The 19,690-nt window shown below is 58.7% G+C and overlaps 2 protein-coding genes across 13 annotated transcripts in view; one reads left to right on the top strand and one right to left on the bottom strand.

The window, feature by feature from the left end:
• The first annotated feature begins 6,089 nt into the window (after nt 1-6,089).
• On the top strand, nt 6,090-17,847 carry SCYL1 (SCY1 like pseudokinase 1). 7 transcript variants are annotated; one of them, XM_045893309.2, is made up of 18 exons: nt 6,090-6,278; nt 6,628-6,768; nt 6,960-7,082; nt 7,162-7,388; nt 7,801-7,891; nt 7,968-8,123; nt 10,397-10,555; nt 11,422-11,529; nt 12,294-12,407; nt 14,387-14,542; nt 15,061-15,249; nt 15,368-15,443; nt 15,731-15,895; nt 16,140-16,282; nt 16,942-17,010; nt 17,102-17,314; nt 17,403-17,457; nt 17,584-17,847. In XM_045893309.2, exons 1-18 carry the CDS (start codon nt 6,168-6,170, stop codon nt 17,706-17,708), a joined length of 2,421 nt encoding a protein of 806 aa, XP_045749265.1. In that variant the 5' UTR covers nt 6,090-6,167; the 3' UTR covers nt 17,709-17,847. The 7 variants fall into 7 exon arrangements, 5 of the variants coding, with proteins under 5 accessions (XP_045749265.1, XP_054367823.1, XP_064432256.1 ...); XM_045893308.2 differs by having other exon boundaries at nt 6,091-6,278; nt 16,939-17,010; XM_054511848.2 differs by lacking the exon at nt 6,960-7,082 and having other exon boundaries at nt 16,939-17,010.
• Nucleotides 17,820-19,690, bottom strand: part of LTBP3 (latent transforming growth factor beta binding protein 3) — an 18,072-nt gene continuing 16,201 nt past the window's right edge. For 4 of the 6 annotated variants that reach the window (XM_064576182.1, XM_054511845.2, XM_054511846.2 and 1 more), the window contains 6 exons: nt 19,466-19,603; nt 19,214-19,354; nt 18,885-19,046; nt 18,720-18,800; nt 18,482-18,613; nt 17,820-18,362 (listed from right to left, as the gene is read on the bottom strand). In XM_064576182.1, the coding sequence (XP_064432252.1) occupies nt 18,211-18,362; nt 18,482-18,613; nt 18,720-18,800; nt 18,885-19,046; nt 19,214-19,354; nt 19,466-19,603 (806 nt within the window). In that variant the 3' untranslated portion in view covers nt 17,820-18,210. The remainder of the gene's footprint in view (nt 18,363-18,481; nt 18,614-18,719; nt 18,801-18,884; nt 19,047-19,213; nt 19,355-19,465; nt 19,604-19,690) is intronic. The other 2 variants (XM_064576183.1, XM_064576184.1) reach the window with 1 other exon arrangement.

The raw sequence follows: 19,690 nt of genomic DNA, 5'->3' as shown, positions 1-19,690 counted from the left end.
GGGCGTCTGGGTGGCTCAGTCGGTTAAGCGTCTAACTTCAGCTCAGGTCATGATCCCAGGGTCCTGGGATCGAGCCCCTCATCGGACTCCTTGCTCAGCGGGGAGCCTGCTTCTCCCTCTCCCTCTGCTGTTCCCCCTGCTTGTGCTCTCTCTCTCTCTGTCAAATAAATAAATAAAAATCTTTTAAAAATACTATGTTGAGTTGCATGAAATTTCCAGTACTTCACTGTTTTTTGACCTACAAACACAGCAATTTCATACTGTTCAACCTAATAATATAGCAAGGAGAATTCCCTGTAATCTGCATGCCCTGAAGGGAACCAGTGGCATTTGGTGTGTGTATTTCTCCAGGCTGGAGAGTATGTCTGTGCATGTTCGTGGTCAGTGGAGTTATTACCACAATGATGTAGCACGGATTTTGCAACCCGCTTTCTAAACACTTTGTAGAGCAAAGCAAATCCTCGGACTGCTTGTGCTGCTTCCCCTCTCTGGGGCCTCCATTTCCTTATTTGTGGGCATGGAACTAATGGTCTGTGCCAGTTATTTATTGCCTCTCAGCTCCGAATTCATTATATTTGTCTGCTCTGTGAACGATGCATCTGGGCCCTTTAAATATTTTCCTTTGCCAAGTGGAACAATGCGAAACTTTGCCAGTAGAGGGCGCTGACAGCCATTTCTTGAGGCCGAAGTTTTGCTTCCCGGCTGTGATGCGCTTCTCTCATCTGGCTTCTGCCGCAGGCCCAGCTTCTTCGGCTCAGCTCGCGCCCCAGGTACAGGCTCCTTCACAGGTAGCCAGCAGCACCCACCATCAGCTGCTTCCCCTTAGCACCCCACGCCCACCCTGGGAGCAGTGGAGTGCCTCTTCCCCAGCCCCCTAAAGCATGGCTTTCCAGCAAGTTCCATGGGGCCTGCGCGGGACTTCAGCATCGCCTCTACCATCCAAGGAGCTACAGCTGTTCCGTCTCCAACCAGGTCTGGAGCTCACACCCGGGGCTCAATGGGGGCCCTTCTCGCTGGGGGAGGAAGTGATCTATCTCAGCCCTGGGGATGAGGGCTGCTCCTTATATCTACTTTCCCGATATTCTTTAGAGTCATCTTTACTTCTGGGGTGCTCCAGTGGCTAAGTCGGTTAAGTGTCTGCCTTTGGCTTAGGTCATGATCTCAGGGTCCTGGGATCGAGCCCCGCATCGGGCTCCCTGCTCAGCGGGGAGCCTGCTTCTCCCTCTGCCTGCCGCTCCCCTGCTTGTGCTCTCTCTCTGTCAAATAAATAAAAATCTTAAAAAAGAAGTCCTCTTTACTTCTTACTAGCTAATGCCTTGTTACTCCAGTCCCCTGTTACGGTTAATAATTCTTTATGTTAGACTTTTCCCATTCAAATTACTCTGTGGTTTCTCTCAGACTGAAACAGATCCCACATATCCTTATGAGGCTGGGAAGGAGGGGGAGCGCTTAGCTCAGTGCCTGACAGGCAGGGAGGACTCAGAAAACAGCAGTGACATCATTGTCATCATCCCTGTCCTTGTCACCATCCTGTCTCCACGCCAATACCTATAGAACAGCCTCTTCCTTATTAGCCGTTGCTGTGTTTTTTTTTTTTTTTTTAAGATTTTATTTATTTATTTGAGACAGAGAATGAGAGGGAGGAGGGTCAGAAGGAGAAGCAGACTCCCCGCCGAGCAGGGAGCCCGATGCGGGACTCGATCCAGGGACTCCAGGATCATGACCTGAGCTGAAGGCAGTTGCTCAACCAATTGAGCCACCCAGGCGCCCCGTTGCCGTGGTTTTGTGCTTTGCATGGAGTTTTGAATCCCTCCACTCCTGCGGGCCATGTGGATTACAACTCATTTTGGAGATCACAAGCAGCCCTTGAGCCACATCTACTGAACACCAGCTACACGCTCTGCACTGAAGCATTTACCTATAGTAACTCACAAATCCTCATAACGTGCCTATTGTATTAGTTTCCACAAATTCAGTGGCTTAAAATTACACTCCTTTATTATTGTACACTTCCGGATGTCAGAAATCTAAGATGAAGGTGTTGGCAAAGCCGTGTCCCTTTTTTTTTTTTTTGATTTTGTTTATTTATTTGACAGAGACACAGCAAGAGAGGGAACACAAGCAGGGGGAGTGGGAGAGGGAGAAGCAGGCTGAGCAGGGAGCCCGATGCGGGGCTCGATCCCAGGACCCTGGCATCATGACCTGAGCCGAAGGCAGATGCTTAACCAACTGAGCCACCCAGGCACCCCAAGGGCCATTTCCCTTCTAAGGAGTGCAGGGGAGAGGCTGACTTTTCCAGCTTCTAGAAGGCTGCCCGCATTCCTTTGCTCACGACCCCTCCCTCACATCGCTCCGTCCTCTTGCTCCCACTGGCACATGTACTACTCACTGAGATCCACCTATAGCATCAGGCCCATGTGGATAATCCAGGATAACCTCCCCATCTCAAGATCCTTGACTTTTTTTTTTAAGATTTTATTTATTTATTCATGAGAGACAGAGAGAGAGAGAGAGACAGAGAGAGAGAGAGACGCAGATTCCCCGCCAAGCAGGAGCCTGATGTGGGGCTCGATCCCAGGACCCCAGGACCACGGCCTGAGCCGAAGGCAGACGCTCAACCATCTGGGCCACCCAGGCGCCCAAGATCCTTGACTTGATCACAACAGTGAAGTCCCTTTTACCATGTAAGGTAACATATTTCACAGGGTCCCAGGATTAAGAGGTGGACATGTGAACAGACTTTATTCAGCCTACCTCACTCGTGGAATAAATACTATTATTCTACCCGTTGTGCAGATGAAGAAAACGAGGCACGAGGAGAGTAAGTAACTTGCCCACGGTCACACAACTCGTAAGGAGCAGAGCTGGGCTACAGGCAGTCTAGCTCCAAAAGCCACATTCTCTCAACTACACAACTTTGTATAAATCATTGCATACTAGAATGAGGGTTTGTGTAGCATACATTTCTAAAAGCAGAATTACTGGGGTGAAGTTTACCAGGTGTTGCCAAGTTGTCCTTCACTACAGCTGTGTTGGTTAATTCCCACCAGCAGCACCTAAAATCCAGAAGTTCTCTTCACCCCAACTCCAGATGCTTTGAGGGCAGAATATTACTTGAATACATAAAACCAAAGGATTTCTTTTTTTTTTTTTTTAAGATTTTATTTACTTATTTGACAGAGAGAGAGAGTGAGAGCAGGAACACAAGCAGGGGGAGTGGGAGAGGGAGAAGCAGGCTTCCCGCGGAGCAGGGAGCCCGATGCGGGGCTTGATCCCAGGACCAGGGGATCATGACCTGAGCCGAAGGCAGACGCTTAACGACTGAGCCACCCAGGCGCCCCAAACCAAAGGATTTCTACAGCTCCTTATCAACTTGTTAACTGAGAAGTGTTTCTCTTTCATGAAAGGAGAGGAACAATACTCTCCCATTCATTAAAAAAAAAAAAAAAAAAAGTACAGTGAGAATAAAGAACCCTCAGTTTCCTGTGAAAAAAATAAAAATATTTGGTTACCTTAATGTATTGCAGGACTGAAAACACTGTCCTAACCTTGACTGTGACCCCAGCTTTATCTCCTTCTACTCTGCCTTGTCAGAGGCACCATGTTTGAGGGTTTGGTTTTCCCGCCTTGGTGGGTTGCTTCGTCTCCAGTGACATCTTCTGAAGATCCCTGGTTCATAAATCACTTCCATCACTTTCCAATTTCCCCCTCTTTATTTTGTATCCACACCACAAGGCTTGTCTACAACTTCCTTTTCGACGCCTTCCATTTCCCTTGGCAGGGTGCTACTTACTTGGGGCCAAGTACTTCTGTTAACCACAGGGGCTAATGCTTCATTACTCTGAGAGTCGTCCGTTTACAGGCGAGGAACACGTGTGAAGTGACTTCCCAAGATCCCATAGACGTGGGATTCAACCCGAGGCATCTGCCTCCAGGTTCTGCCCGCTTGACATCTCACTGTACCTCCTCGGGAGCAGCTGGGCCCCTGGTGCCCCACAGAACGCATGTGTGCTGGCCACACCACGTCTCCACGTCATGGCGGGGCTTGGGGGGGCTGCTTGGATTTGTCCCGGCTGGGGAGGCAGGCAGCCAGCAGCACAGGGCCCAGGCTGCCTCTTCCTATGTGTGAGCATTCAGAGCTTTGGGTTCCTCATCTGTAAGATGGGAAGAACACCAGTCCTCCCTCTTAGAGCAGCGATGGGGAAATGGTATTACCCCCATTTTGCAGTTGATGACACGGAGGCTCACGATGTGAGGGCAAGGTGGGCACAAGGAGAGAACTGGGGAAAGGGACGCTGTCCCCTTCCTAAGACGGTAGCCTCTCTGTGTTGAGTCCCACTGTAGAAGCAGGGTTAGTTAACAGAGAATCTGTAGGGAAAGCTCCCTTTCCTGGTTCTTCATTTGTAGCTCTGCTTTCCAGTGTGGCCTGTGCTGGACTTGGCCCCTACCTCCCTGCTGTCCCTCTGTGCGCTGGGGACTCCCAGATCTCCCTCCCCCTCAGCCCAGGGGCCTTTCCTTTCTGCACCTGTTTCCTCTCCAGGCAAGGCCCCCATGCACTGCACAGACCAAACACTTAGTAGGTGCTAAGAGAACATGCCACCAACTAAATGCCACCACATGAACCCTATGTTCTTAAACCGTCCCCTTCCAAGTGTCATCGCCATCCTTTCAAACTCACAAACACACAGCTCAGGCTCTGGCTTACCTCCCTGGTATGATAAAATTCTAGGCTCTGTATTCTGGCATTCAAGACCAATACTTGCTCCCCGCACCCCCACCGTGACTGTAAGCTTCCCGCCCCACAATATTGCAAATTCCATATTCGCGGTGTTGTCACTGTCTTCGTATAGAAGCTACACAGGAAAATCTCTAGCGGTTACTTCTATTCTGCTCTGAGCAGTCAACACCCTGTGCAACCCTCCGTGTGACCGTCCCTCACAGGTACTTGGACAAGGAGATGGAGACAATGAGTCTGTGCTGAGGGGCTGTTCTCCGTCAGGTGAGGTGCAGGGTACTGTTCGTTCCAATTTACAGATGAGGGAAGCAAGGCTTCCAGAGGATAAGGTGAGTTCCCACAGCCAGGGAGAGGGTGTGAGCAGGAATCTGAACCCAGCTCTGCTGACGTTAGCATCCCCGCTCTCGAATCTGCTCCCAAAGGCCTCCCAACTAACATTTCATAATCAGTTCTAAGATCTCACCCACACTCCATAGGTGTGGCTGCACGACTGTCCCCAACCCTGGGTCCCCTGAGACCCTACCTGAAGGGGGGTCATTGCCAGCCCAGCAGCTAAGGGACTGGGTTCCCTCTAGTGTGACTGGCAATTGAGCTGCTGACACCACTTTGCCACAGAAAACCCCTACCTGCACGGGAAATGGGGAGCCTGGAAAAGATGCTGGCCTTGTAGACCACACAGCCAGGTCTGCGGGCCCAGGTGAGCAGGGGCCCGTCCTGGCCCTCTGGCCTCTTCTGGACGTTCTGTGCTCTTCCTCCTTCCTCCTCCACTCTTCTCTTTTCCTGGAGTTACTGCTTCTTCCCTCCCTGCCACAGGGTTCCTGGACGCCCCCTGGACCTTTGCTCCCCCACCTTGCTTCTCAGGCCCTCTGTCTCCTTGAGCTTCTTCCCTGGTCACTCAGTCATTGCACCAACACTGACGCCTCACTGGATCCTGGAGCCGCCCACTGGCTGCTGGGAGAGAACATATGGCTTGGGGACAATCGTCCTCCCTAAGCCTCTGTGTACCCCACTTCTTACTTCACCCCTTCACGTCTGTCTATGACTTCCTCTTCCGTCTCCCTGGCTCTCTTCCTCCAAGCCTCGGTTTCTCCATCCCCTGTCCCTTCTCAAGTTCTCATCCCCGTAATAAAGCTGGAAGGTGGACTTTACTATCACCCACATTTTAGATATAAGGACACAGAGGCTCAGAGAGTTTGCGTGACCGACCAGGGCCACACCCCCGGTAACTCGTGGCGCCCGGCCAGCAAGTGCTGGGCCCCGCTGCCTGGAGGCGGTCTCCGCGCCGCCGGCCCCGCCCACCGATCCCGCCCATGCCCCGCCCCTCGCCTGCCCCGCCCACCGAACCAGGCCCCGCCCTCGCCCCGCCCCGCCCGGCTCGGAGGCCCGAGGACCCGGAGCCGAGGCGCCCTAGCCTGCGGCGGCGGCGGAAACGATGTGGTTCTTTGCCCGGGACCCGGTCCGGGACTTCCCGTTCGAGCTCAGCCCGGACCCCCCCGAGGGCGGCCCGCCCGGGCCCTGGGTCCTGCACCGCGGCCGCAAGAAGGTGAGCGCGGCCCGGCTCCGCAGGCCGCGGCCGACCTCGGCCTCGCCTAGTCAGCGCCGCCGGCCCCGCCGCGTCGCGCCCCGCCTGACGTGGCTGCGGAGCCTCCGGGGCAACGGGCCGGGGGAGGGGGCCGGGCAGGGTCCACGTGGCGGGCGGAAGGACCGAGGGACGACAGGCGGACGGAACAGGGATCACGTGGGCCCGGCTCAGCGTCCGAGGGCCGACCTGGGGAGAGACCGGCGGCGGCCCTTTCCTCCCCGCACTTACCAGCTCTGCGGACCGTCTCGGAGCTGGAGTGGTCGCCTGGGGCCCGGCACAGATCCCTCAGGTCCCTCTGCCCTCCCCGCAGGCCACAGGCAGCCCGGTGTCCATCTTCGTGTATGATGTGAAGCCCGGTGCCGACGAGCAGACCCAGGTGGCCAAAGCTGCCTTCAAGCGCCTCAAAACCCTCCGGCACCCCAACATTCTGGCCTACATCGACGGGCTGGAGGTACCTGCTGCCCCGGCTGCCCCATCTCTGCCCCTCGCTTTCTCCCAGTCTCCCAGTCGTGTCTTCTGTCTTCCTGCCCCTCAGCTCCCACCCCTTCTGCCTCAGCACCCCCAGATTGGATTCTCCCTCCTCCACCTGTCTCCCTGTGCCTCTCATCGCCCCTTCCTCTCCCGCCATGTCCCCTTCTTCAGACAGACAAATGCCTCCATGTAGTGACAGAGGCAGTGACCCCACTGAAAATGTACCTCAAGGAGCGAGCCGAGGCCGGTGGCCTGAAGGAGCTGGAGCTCTCCTGGGGGCTACACCAGATTGTGGTGAGGTGGGGGGCACTGGTGATGAGCGCAGGGTGGGGGACTTGAGTTGCTGGAGTGTGACGGCTCCTTCTGCCCCCAGAAAGCCCTCAGCTTCCTGGTCAATGACTGCAGCCTCATCCACAACAACGTCTGCATGGCCGCCGTGTTCGTGGACCGCGCTGGCGAGTGGAAGCTGGGCGGCCTGGACTACATGTATTCGTCTCAGGGCAATGGCGGGGGCCCCCCCCGGAAGGGGGTCCCCGAACTTGAGCAGTACGACCCCCCGGAGTTGGCTGATGGCAGTGGCAGAGCCGTCAGGGAGAAATGGTGGGTGACTGGGGGTGGCATGCCCCACCCTGCCCTATTCTGGAAGCTCCTGCGGCCTCGGGACCCCTCAGCTAGCTGGCACTCCCCCTGTCCCCTGCTGCCCAGCTGGGGAGGGAACCAGGGTCCTCCGGGAGGTAGGGCAGGATAAACACAGGCTTCGAGTGTGTTTTGGTGGTTCTGAGTTTGAAAGATGTGTGACCTGGGGTGGATGTTCTTGCTTCCCTGAGCCTCACTTTCTTTATCTGTCCAATGGGACTAATGAACCCTGCGTCTCAGGGCTGATGGGAGAATCAGCTGAGGGACACAGCTCAGCGTCTGCCGTGTAGTTAGTGTCTGGTGACCAAGGCAGGTTGGAGGCCTATGTTAGCAGGTGGCAAGACCTGGAGCAGCTCTGGTCACTGCCCTACCTCAGGTCAGCTGACATGTGGCGCTTGGGCTGCCTCATCTGGGAAGTCTTCAATGGGCCCCTACCTCGGGCGGCTGCCCTGCGCAACCCTGGGAAGGTGAGTGTCTGACCCAACCCCAGCTCCTCTCTGCCAGCCAGCCAGCCCTGCCCTGACCCTCACCCTTTTCCCATAGATCCCCAAATCGCTGGTGCCCCATTACTGCGAGCTAGTCGGAGCCAACCCCAAGGTGCGTCCCAATCCAGCCCGCTTCCTACAGAACTGCCGGGCGCCCGGTGGCTTCATGAACAACCGCTTTGTGGAGACCAACCTCTTTTTGGAAGAGATTCAGGTGAGTCTGCCGGCCCACCCTGGGCTCTGATTCTGTGTTCTTCACCCTGGCCCTCCCTCCCCACTTTGTGGCCTCGCTCATAATTAGACCCTGGGAGACAAGCACGGACTATGGAGCCAGGCTCTCTGGGCCTGAACCCTGGCTCCAGCTCTTACCGTGTGACTTGTCTGACACTCGTTACTAATACTAGTACCTACTTCAGAGGAGCCCGGTGAGGAGTGAGTGAGTTTGAAGTGCACAGCATAGCATCTAGCACGTAGTAGGTACTTAGTGACTGCTCCTGGCACTTCACTGATTGCACCGTACATACTGGCCCTGACCCTGATGTCCGCCATGCGCAGTGTCGCGATGTGCTGTGGGCCGCAGGGTGGGGACGGAGAGTCAGACCCAGGTCCCTGCCCTCGAGGATCGAGCAGGGAGTAAATGGACCAGGTACCCACCCTCGGGGACTCTCGCTGGCAGAGAGGGACAGAAAATACATAAAGGAAAATTTGTAGTCCCCGGGGCAGCGATAAGCACCAGGAAGGAAAATAGTGGGTCAAGGGTGCTCAGAGAAGGGCTCTCTCAGAGCTGACATTTGAGCTGAAGAGTGGGAAGGTGGGAGCCATGGGGATGGTAATTGGGGAAGAATGTTCCAGGAAGGGGGAAGAGCAAATGGAAAGATGTGAGGAAGGGATCCTTGGCTCAGTCTCCCTCAACTTCAGTTTCCGTATTTGTATGATGGGGATAATAATAGTCTCTGCTGGCCCGTAGGTTGTTGTAGGGAATGAAGGAGGAAGGCTCAGCCCTGGATACCTGCTCTGACCTGGCCGTGTGTGGGGCACAAAGAAAGGTGACTGAGAGTCTGGAGTTGGGGAGGAGTGACAGACACTGATGGAGCAGGGTCTGTGGACTCTGCATCTCGAGGCAGAAGTGCTGGAAACTCTGCGCCCCGTGCCTCCTGGGCAGTGTGGGGGTCAGCAGGAGCTTTGTGACATGGAGGTCTCACGTGGCTGACTCTGCCAGGCTGCCTTGCTTAAAATGTGTTCCATAAGAGATGGCTGTCTCCCAAGGAGAATGTGGGAGGGCAGCGCCTCGGGACCCTTCTTCCCATCATTGGGCAGACCAGTGGAGAGAGCCCAGCTAGGCAACCTGCGGTGTGGTTGGGTCTTCCTTGGGGCCTCGGTGCCCCATGAGCCCTGCCGTCAGAGCACGAAGCCCGCCTCCCACGCTCGACTGAGCTGCTCAGGTGCCAGCCAGGTCCTCCTCATCCCCAGCCAGAGGTCAGCTCTTCTGGGCCAGGCAGCAGCTTGGGGAACGAGGGTACCGTAGTGAGCACAGGAACTTTGGAAGCATACAGGACTAGGTCATAATCCCTGCCCAGTGACTCCTGGCTGGTGACCTTGAGCCTCAGCCTCCTTGCCTGTACATGAGGGGCTGAGCACCTCTCCGCGGTACCGTGGAGGTACCAGACCACTGAGTTACACTTTCCCCTGACTGCTTTTTAGCTGTGTGACTTTGGACCGATTCCTTGCCCTCTCTGTGCCTCAGCTTCCTTAGTGGACTAAATGTGGATTATGTTAGCACCTATCTCATAAAGTTGTGGGGGGATTATTTAACCTGCATAAAGGTTTTAGTATAGAACTCTGGCTGGCCTGTAGTCTGTCCTCAGGAAATGTGAGCTGTGAGGGTGACGGCCTCCGAGGGAGGTTGGGGGGATCATTGAGCTGACAGCCTGGCCTGTCTGGGATCAGCCGACCTGATCCCTGCCTTGCCCACAGCTTGCCACGAACGCCAACCCAGCCAGGGCCCCGGGGGGTGGACTGAGCCCCCTCCGCTCTCTGAGCCTTAGTTGCTCATCTGTGTGCCGGGGTTAATGGTCCACACACCTTGGGTGATTGTGGGGAGTAGAGGCAAGGCTGACAAAGGGCCTGGTGCCCCAAGCGGCCGCTTTCCCAGCCTCAGGTCGGTGCCGTCCCGGGAATGACGATCACTGACTGACGCGGCGCCCACCGAGGGTCAGGCCCCGAGCTGGCAGCCTTCCTGGGCACAGCAGCTCTGTGAGGTGGTATAGTTATTGTCCTGTTTCACAAACAGAGGAACTTGCCCAAGGCCACATGGCTACTAAAAGGGGGAGTTGGGATTTGAACCCAGCCCCGTCGGGCTCCAGAGCCCATAAGCTTCAGTTCTCTTTCAGGCGGTGGGGCAGGGGGTGAGCCCCTATCCTTGCCTGTAGCTGAGGAATGGCATGACTAGGCTGATCTCCTACCTGTGTCCTGTTCTTGTTCCCTCAGATCAAAGAGCCGGCTGAGAAGCAAAAGTTCTTCCAAGAGCTGAGCAAGAGCCTAGACTCTTTCCCGGAGGATTTCTGCCGGCACAAGGTGCTGCCCCAGCTGCTGACCGCCTTTGAGTTTGGCAGTGCAGGAGCTGTCGTCCTCACCCCCCTCTTCAAGGTGGGTGAGGGATGTGGGACCCGGACACCAGCTGGGTGGGTCTGACTGGCAAAGGAGAAGGCTCTGGGGGAGGGACAGCCTGGTTAGGCAGACCCACGCGCGCACGCGCACGCACGCTTGAGCTTGCTGCTGATATCCCGCTGGTTCAGCTCTCCAGGCCACCTGATCAGCTGTCAGGGAGTGTGGGGACTTCTTGTCTTTGGGGAGAGGAAACCCTGTGCCTCTAAAATTCTTTTTCCAACGACCCCTTACTTCAGAGCCTATAGACCTTCTTCCATTTCCCCAAAATAGCAACCTTGGTCTGACTTGTGCACCCCGGTTTCCAAGGCCCAGGAGATCACCTGCTCACCACCCCACTTTTCATCCCCCATCCTGACCACTTGGCACTCTATTCTTTTGACTTCTAGGGGCTGGATCCTCTCCATCTTCCTCAGACCCCAGCCCACCCTTACTTGGGCACCTGCCATTCCCCACTCTGTCCACCCTGGGAGAACACTTTTCCCTGAAGGGGGAAGACAGCAAGCAAATCCTGTATGGCTGGGAAGCTCCAGAAATTACAGAATTATAGTTAGAATTCTGTGTGCGTGTCTGTCCGTGTAATGTATTGGTGCCTGATTAGACGGAGGGGTGTAGACCTTTCATCAGCATCCTAAGAGGCTGCCTTGACCCAGAAAGGTTAAGGGCAGGGCTGCCTGAGATGGAGTACAGGCAGAGGGGCTCCTGGAGAAGTGCCTGACTCCCTCCACCATCACCCTATCCCCACCCTGGGAAATCAGCAGGGAGCCCAAGGAAAGTAAATGAGCCCAGTAAAGTCACCCCACTTCTGTGGAGGTAGCTGAACCCCCTCTTCCTGCTTTTTCCTGAAGGTGGGTAAGTTTCTCAATGCTGAGGAATATCAGCAGAAGATCATCCCTGTTGTGGTCAAGATGTTCTCATCCACTGACCGGGCCATGCGCATCCGCCTCCTGCAGCAGGTAGGGGCTGTGGTTAGACCCTGTGCCCTCTACCCCACCCAGACCCCGCCTTGGCTGCTGGGGAGACCCCTGCCTCACCTCCAGCCCCAGGCAGGTGGCCGGAGCCCCTGCCCTGGCACCCCGGAATTTTTCCCCAAACACGCACAGGTGAGGGACTGGTAAGGCTAGGCTCTTAGGAAATCGAGACCATCACAGGGCTCATTGGTAGCTTTGGGAAGGCACCGCCTGCCCAGACTGCAGCAGGCCTTCCCCCTGCAACCCAATCTCTTGGCTTGGTCACTTGAGTCATTTAGAGTGGGGATAGTGTCTCTCCTGCCAATGCAGGGCAGTTGGGAGCATCAGACATGATCTATAGGGTTGAGGGTGGGGGCCTCTTATGAGCCAGGAAGTCCTAGAGACTCCCAGGTATCATTCCCTCTCCACTGCCAAACATGTGAGCCCTCTCCACGCCACTTTCTGGGTGGGGGTGATAACCCCTTTTACAGAAGAGGCAGTGGAGGCTCTAAGAAGGGGTGTGGTGCAGGACCAGAGGCCAGACCCTCCAGCTCCCAGTCCTTGGTTCTTTCCAGCACCCTCCTGGCCTCTCCTCATCACTCCGCAACGTCCTAAGACTAGAGAAAGGCCAGATGCAAGGTGGAGGGCTCAGGAGACTCACTTGGCTGTCCAGTGCCTGTGTAGGGGGAATAACCAAGCCACGAAATGGGCCGGTGGCCGTGGTCAGGCAAGGAGGGGCTGACTATGTTCTCACACCTACTGGGCCACAGATGGAACAGTTTATCCAGTACCTGGATGAGCCAACAGTCAACACGCAGATCTTTCCCCACGTTGTACATGGCTTCCTGGACACCAACCCTGCCATCCGAGAGCAGACAGTCAAGGTAGGTGTGCTCTGGTTTTCCAAGGCTTGGTGGGGGGCTCACACGAGGACACAGAGGCCTTGGTTTGGGTCTGTGTGTCTGAGCAGGTTAAGGGAGGGGCAGGCACCATCCTGCATGTAGGTCCAGGCTCCGGGTGCAGCTCAGCAGCTGGTGGGGGAGCAGGATGGGCATGGCCTGTATCCTCCACGCAGCAGACACTGGCTGAGGATCTTTCAGTGCCCAGCCCTGTGGCCCGTGCTGGGATGCAGGGTGTCTCATGGAGCTGCTTTCTGAGGTGACGGAGAGTGGGCTTGCCAGACAGGAAACAGAATTAGAAAAGATATGTTAGGGGGCGCCTGTGTGGCTCAGTAGGTTACTGTCTGACTCCTTATCTCGGCTCAGGTCATGATCTCAGAGTCCTGAGATTGAGCCCCGCGTGGGGCTCTGCACTCAGCGTGGAGTCTGCTTCTCCCTCTCCCTCTGCTCCTCCCTCTGCTCCTCCCCCTGCTCACATGCACGTGTGACCGCTCTCTTTCTAAAATAAATGAAATCTTAAAAAAAAAAAAGATATGTTAGAAAGTCACAAAGTCACAGAGTGGGGGGCGCCTGGGTGGCTCGGTCATTAAGCGTCTGCCTTCCCCTCAGGTCATGATCTCAGGGTCCTGGGATTGAGCCCCGCGTCGGGCTCCCTGCTCAGCGGGAAGCCTGCTTCTTCCTCTCCCACTCCCCCCTGCTTGTGTTCCCTCTCTGGCTGTCTCTCTCTTTCTGTCAAATAAATAAAATCTTTTTTAAAAAAAGAAAGCTCTTCCCTTAAAAAAAAAAAGTCACAGAGTGTGAAGAGAAGGGTTTGCCGTTTTAAAAACAGCAATCAGGGAAGACTTTGCTAAAGGAGGTGTCACTTAAGGAAAGGAGGCAAGGGATTGGGCTATGGGGAGATGGGGAGGAAATTGTTCCCTGCAGAAGGAATATTTGCAGTGATCTTGAGGCCAGCACGTACCTGGAGTGGAGAAGTAGCTGCAAGAAGTTTAGCGTGGCTGAAGGGACATGGTGCAGAGAGGTGGAGTCTGAGAGGTCATGGGGGCCCAGATCTGAATGGTAGGGGCAGGTAGATAGATGGGGCCAGGTTCCAAAGGTGGGGCAGAGGGTATGTGCCGATGGGTGGTTGTGAAGCCAAGTATGGGTCTGAGGTTTCTGGCCTGGGCAACTGGAAAATTAAGTTGCCATTTACCAAGAAGACTGGGAGAAGCCGTTTTGCAGGAAGAGGTTGGTCTGCTCTTGACCACGTCTGTTAGGCAGGTGCAGGTGTCAGTTCGGCCACTGGTTATATGTGTGTGTAGTTTAAGGAGGAAGCCTGGGCCGGAGGTGCTCACCTGGGCATTGTCCGCTAATAAGGGCATTCAAAGCCACAAAGGGGGTGAGGTGTACAAGAGAAGGGGCCCGGGGAGCAGCTCTGGGGGTCCGAACGGTAAGATCTCGGCCACAGGAGACTGAGGAGGAGCAGCCTTCGAGGTCAGAGGAGAACCAGGAGAGGGCGGGGTCCTGGAGGACCAGAGATGGAAGTCTCGAAGAGGAAGGAGAACTTGGGGGTGTCACAGCTGCTGAGGGATCAAATTTGGTTTGGATGGAGAATTGGCCAATGGATTTAGCAACACGGAGGTCCCTGGTGACCTCCACTCGAGCCAGTTGGTAGAGTGTGGTGGGGGGTGTTTCTGTGGAAGTCTGAGTCGGGTGCACGCAAGAGAGAGCAGAAGGAGAAAGACGGGAGACAGGAGTGTGAAGAAACTTCGGAGGTTTTGGGGTCAAGGGGACAGAGAAGTGTCCCCTTCCTCAGCATTCTGGGTATGGGTCAGGATCAGGTTGGGAGGTCGGTCTGGGAGAGCCTTGGCGGGTCCCGTCAGAGCCCAGTGTCACTTGGCCTCCACACCCTCCCAGGAGGCCACTCCTCCATGTGGCCCTTTGCTGGCCGTGGCCCCCAGTTTCTACCCTCCCCCACCCCGTAGTCCATGCTGCTCCTGGCCCCAAAGCTGAACGAGGCCAACCTCAACGTGGAGCTGATGAAGCACTTCGCGCGGCTGCAGGCCAAGGATGAGCAGGGCCCCATTCGCTGCAACACTACAGTCTGCCTGGGCAAGATCGGCTCCTACCTCAGTGCCAGCGTGAGTGCCTGGCCCACTGCTGGGCCCTCTGTCCTGCCTCCGGACTGCAGCGTCCTCCAGGGCCAGCCTCCCTGTGCAGTCAGCCTCCCAGCCCCAACGTCTGACGGGCCGATGGTGGTGGATCTGGGAACCGAACCCAGGCCTGCTTGGCCCTGGGGCCCGTGTGCGTTCCCTCGGCCAGGGTTTGTAAATGCAGATGCCTGCAGTGCCCAGATGGTTAGCAGGAATGAATGAATGAATGAATGAATGAATGAAAGGTGTCAGCGGCACGGGTGGGGAGAGAGGCACAGACCCCAGCCCCCGCTGTCCTGAGGCAGCAGGAACCCACTGCTCTGGGAGGAGAAGCCAAGCTCGAGTTTTAAGCAAAAAGTCTCCCCATTTGTTAGTGACTAGCTCACATTTTTCCGACGTGGGGTGGGGGGGGCCCATGGACGGCTCCGCTCTGGGAAGCAGGTCTGGCGTTCTGGGTCCCAGGACTGACCTTGCACTCAGGAGCCCTCTCCCCCACCCCTCCCCAGACCAGGCACAGGGTCCTCACCTCCGCCTTCAGCCGGGCCACTAAGGACCCATTTGCACCGTCCCGGGTGGCGGGTGTCCTGGGCTTCGCTGCCACCCACAACCTCTACTCGATGAATGACTGTGCCCACAAGATCCTGCCTGTGCTCTGTGGCCTCACCGTGGACCCCGAGAAGTCTGTGCGAGACCAGGTGAGGCACAGCCGGGCCCGGGCTCTGGAGCTGGGGCTCGGGGTGGTGGCTGGGCCCTGGCTGGCCCGGCAGGCTCACGGGGACCCTGGCCCAGCTCTGCCTCTTTACTACCCCACAGGCCTTCAAGGCCATTCGAAGCTTCCTGTCCAAACTGGAGTCTGTGTCAGAGGACCCCACCCAGCTGGCTGAAGTGGGTGAGTGGCTCACACTCATGGTCCCTCTCCCTCCCACCACATCTTTGACTGTCACCTGTCACGGCACCCCTCCCCCCTCCCTGGAGGATCTGAAAGCTAGAAGAACCGCAGGGAGCAGACCTGACACCATTGCTCCCCATCGCCCCCAGCTCGCCGGCGGGGGAGCAAGGGCCTGGAGAAGGGGGGCCACTACAAGTTGCTCTGTGGTAGTTCCTGCCTTCCTGTCGCCTTCCCCATGAGAGCCTGGGGTGACTCTGTCCCTGTTGCTGTCTTCTGTCACTGCCCAGAGAAGGATGTCCACGCAGCCTCCAGCCCTGGGATGGGAGGAGGTGCAGCCAGCTGGGCAGGCTGGGCTGTGACAGGAGTCTCCTCGCTCACCTCCAAGCTGATCCGTGCACACCCAGCAGCCGCGCCGGCTGAGACCAACGTCCCCCAGAGACCCACGCCCGAGGGTGAGTGTCCCAGAGTGGCCGCATCGGTGACCGAGAGGGCTTGGGGGTGGTGGCACCCAGGAGCTGTTCCTGTCTGGCTTCCCCTGGGGTGGCTGTAGGGGATGTGGGGGGGGGGGGCAGGGCAGGGTCTAGTCCCCTCACGGGCTTCTCCCTACACCTTCCCCCCTCCCCCAGCGACCTCTCCCTGTTTGGAGACCTTCCTGGGTCCCAGTGTATGGGGGCTCAGTAAGCCTCTGCTCCTCAGGACTCCCTGCCCCGGCCCCCACCCCTGTCCCTGCCACACCCGCAAGCCCAGGCCACTGGGAGACGCAGGAGGAGGGCACAGACACAGCGGAGGACAGCAGTGCCGCCGACAGATGGGACGATGAAGACTGGGGCAGCCTGGAGGTGAGTGGGGCTCAGGGGGTCTCCATAGGCAACTCCAGCTCAAAGGTCATAGGCTGCCTTCAAGGAGCTCAGGTAGCCCTGGCTGGAGTCACATCTGTCCTCATCTGCACAGCACCCCTGGTGAGCAGGTGTCATGGAGGGGCCCTTGTGGGGAAGAGCTGCCCGCTGACACCCACTAAACTCCTGGGGCTCCTGGGGAGCAGGGCTGGAAGTGGAAGTCCAGGTGGGCCCTTTTGGGGACAGCCCGTTGGTCTTCCTCAGTCTCCTCTGCTCCCCATCCTTCCCCCACCAGCTCCAGTGGTCAGCAAGGAGAGGCCATTTCCAGGCCTACCGGGGGTGGGGGGGAGCTGAGGATGGAGTGGGGCCACCCTGAAGGGAATGGGGGCAGACCTCGGGCCCAGTATCCCCACCTGCTGACAGCAGTCTCTGGCATGGGGCTGTGGGGAGGGGTGTGGACGAGCTAGATCTTATTCCCCGCCTCAGAGGAGTGATGGCAGGTCCACTCCAGAGATGGGAAACAAGGCTTGAGGAGCAAAGAGATGGAATGCAAAAGGAGAAAGGGTGGAGCCTGTGGCTGGGAAGGGGCGGGCAGGCTTGCTTGCCCTTTGGGTGGGGGCTGGAGTGTCTGTGGCCGCCCTCTCCTTCGCACCCTGCAGCAGGAGGCCGAATCTGTGTTGGCGCAGCAGGAAGACTGGAGTCCTGGGGGCCAGGCTAGCCGTGCTGGGCAGGTAAGCAGGGTGGGACACGGGTGTTTCTATGGGGGGTGGGGCCAGTTCCCCACCCTTACTCCATCTGGCACTGCCTCCCCATCTTCTGCAGACCAGCAACCTGGCCGCCAAATCCCCGGAGTCAGACTGGAGCAGCTGGGAAGCTGAGGGCTCATGGGAGCAGGGCTGGCAGGAGCCAAGTCCCCCAGAGCCGCCCCCTGAGGGCACACGGCTGGCCAGCGAGTATAACTGGGGTGGCCCGGAGCCTGGTGACAAAGGTGATCCCTTTGCTGCCCTGTCTGCACGACGGGAGGCTGGCGCCCAGGTACGTGGCACCCGTCCGGGCAAGGGTACAGACTGGGCTGGACCTCAGCTGGGAGTCCGTCCCCACTCCAGCCACACTTCCCTTTCAGCTGAGACGGGATTCATGGGGCGATGACAACTGGGAGGGTCTGGAGACGGAGAGCCGTAAGTGCTTCCCCTCGGAGGGCCCACCGGCTAGGGCTGTTGACCCTGGGGCAGGTGCGGGCCGGGCAGCCGAGCCCCCTGTGCTTCTGAAGCCCTCAGCCCACCTCCTCCTCCTCCTGCTCCCAGGGCAAGGGAAGGCTGAGCTGGCCCGGAAGAAGCGCGAGGAGCGTCGGCGGGAGATGGAGGCCAAACGCGCTGAGAAGAAGGCGGCCAAGGGCCCCATGAAGCTGGGAACCCGCAAGCTGGACTGAACTGCCGGACTGGGCGCTCGTAGCCGCGGAGAGCGGGCCCCGCGGATGTATTTATTGTACAAACCATGCCAGCCCGGCCAGTCCGGCCAGGCACATCTCACGTGTACATAATCAGAGCCACAATAAATTTTATTTCACACCCCTGTGCTGGGCTCAGTGCAGCCCCTCCCAGGAGGCTTGGGTCTGGCGCTGCCCTGTGGAGTCCACGCCCGCCACAGACATGAACATCAACTTGCTTCGAAAGCCGAGAGTAAAGAGGCACGATCTGATTTATCAGTTTCCAGGAAATGCCCTCTGGGAGGAAGGCCACCAGTGGCCGAGACCCTATCTCCGCCTGTGAGCTGGGCAGCGCTGCTACGGCCGCCCTCGAAACTCGAAACTGTCTGAGGGCCCTGGCGAGTCCCCGGGTCCCAGCCCCGAGTCGGGGCAGGTGATGGGGGCTGAGCTCACCCGGAGGGTCAGGCGGAAAGCCCTGGTGGATGGCCGAGGTCCGGCCCCCGCGTCAGCGGCGGCGCTGGGGCACGCAGGCCCCGTGCGGGCGGCTGCGCGCGAAGCCAGCTTTGCAGACGCAGCGGAAGGAGCCGCTCGTGTTCACGCAGCGCTCGCTCTTGCACAGCAGCCCGCGCTGGTTCAGCTCTCGGCACTCGTCGATGTCTGGAGGTGGGGGCCACAGGTGCGGGCTTCGCCAGGGCGCCACAGCACGCAGCCCCCGTAGCGTGTGCACCCCCCGCCCCCGCGGCCCGTGCGGCCCCCCCACCCCGCCCCCGGCTCACCCACGCAGCGCGCCCGAGACGCGTCGAGCTGGAAGCCGCCCGGACACTCGCACACGGCGCCGCCGGGCCGGGGCACGCAGCGGCCGCTCACGCAGCGGCACTCGTCCGAATCCTCCTCTGAGCTGTCCTCCTCTGCGCGGGCGGGGAGAATGCGGACCTCAGCCGCCACCTCCACCCCCTGCGGCCGGCCGGCGGATGGCCAGGGACGCCCGCCGCCGTGTCCTCCCGCTACACTCACCTCGAGGGGGCTTCCCCAGCAGCAGGGGGCTCGCGTCCCAGAAGGAATTGCTTTCACTCTGCGACGTCGGGCACTGGGACCCTGGGAGGGACGGGGCGGTGAGCGACGTGGATGCACCCAGGCTCCCGCCCCAACCGCCCGTGGGCCCCCGGCGGCTTGGCTCACCGGCGCTGCGCGGCGGGCAGGGGCGGCACTGGGCTCCCCAACCGCGGCCCTGGCGACAGCAGCAGTCGTCGAAGGTGAGGGTTGGCCCGGTCAGGGGGCCCGCGCACATGCCATCTTCTCCACGCTGGGCCCAGCACACGTCCCGCCGCTCCGGGGCACGCTCTGCGGAGCGAGACCAGGCATCAGCGAGCGGCCCGAAGCGGGGGGCGGGGGGGAAACAGTCGGCCCCCGGTTCCCACCCACCCTCGCGGGGGGGAGGGGCCGCGACCCCGGGACTCCACACAGCGGACCGCGCCCTGGAATCGGCCCAGGACAACTCTCGCCCTCACCGGCTGGGCTCTCCGGGAGCTGGCAATCGCGGCCGGAGGGCCCGGGCACCCAGGGCGGGCGGCACTCGCAGCGGTAGGAGCCCGGCAGGTTGACGCAGCGACCAGGGCGGCAGGCTGCCGGGTCCTGGCACTCGTCTACGTCTACGGGTAGCGAGGGCATGTGTAGGGGTGGCGGTCACAGCTCGGCCCGGTCCCCGCTCCGCCCTCCCCCCCCCCCCCCCCGTTTCCCCAGCCAGCAGGCCCGGGCCTTACCCATCTCCTCCGGGCTCAGACACTGGCGCTGCGCCGGGCTGTACTCGGCCGGGGGCGTGCAGGCGCAGCGGTAGCCGCCGCGCGTGTTCTCGCACACTCCGTTCCGGCAGTTGGACTCGTCCAGGCACTCGTCCACGTCTGCGGGGAGGAAAAGCACTTGTGGAGGGAACCGGCCCGAAGGCGGGTGGTTGTGCGTGTCTCCCGGCCGCTGTCCCACGGCCACTG

This window comes from Mirounga angustirostris, unplaced genomic scaffold (genome assembly GCF_029215605.1).
Source record: "Mirounga angustirostris isolate CCGP_5_RB_7025 unplaced genomic scaffold, mMirAng1.0.hap1 SCAF_13, whole genome shotgun sequence".
NCBI classification, from domain to species: domain Eukaryota; kingdom Metazoa; phylum Chordata; class Mammalia; order Carnivora; family Phocidae; genus Mirounga; species Mirounga angustirostris.
This window is presented reverse-complemented; position numbering and strand designations above follow the sequence as displayed.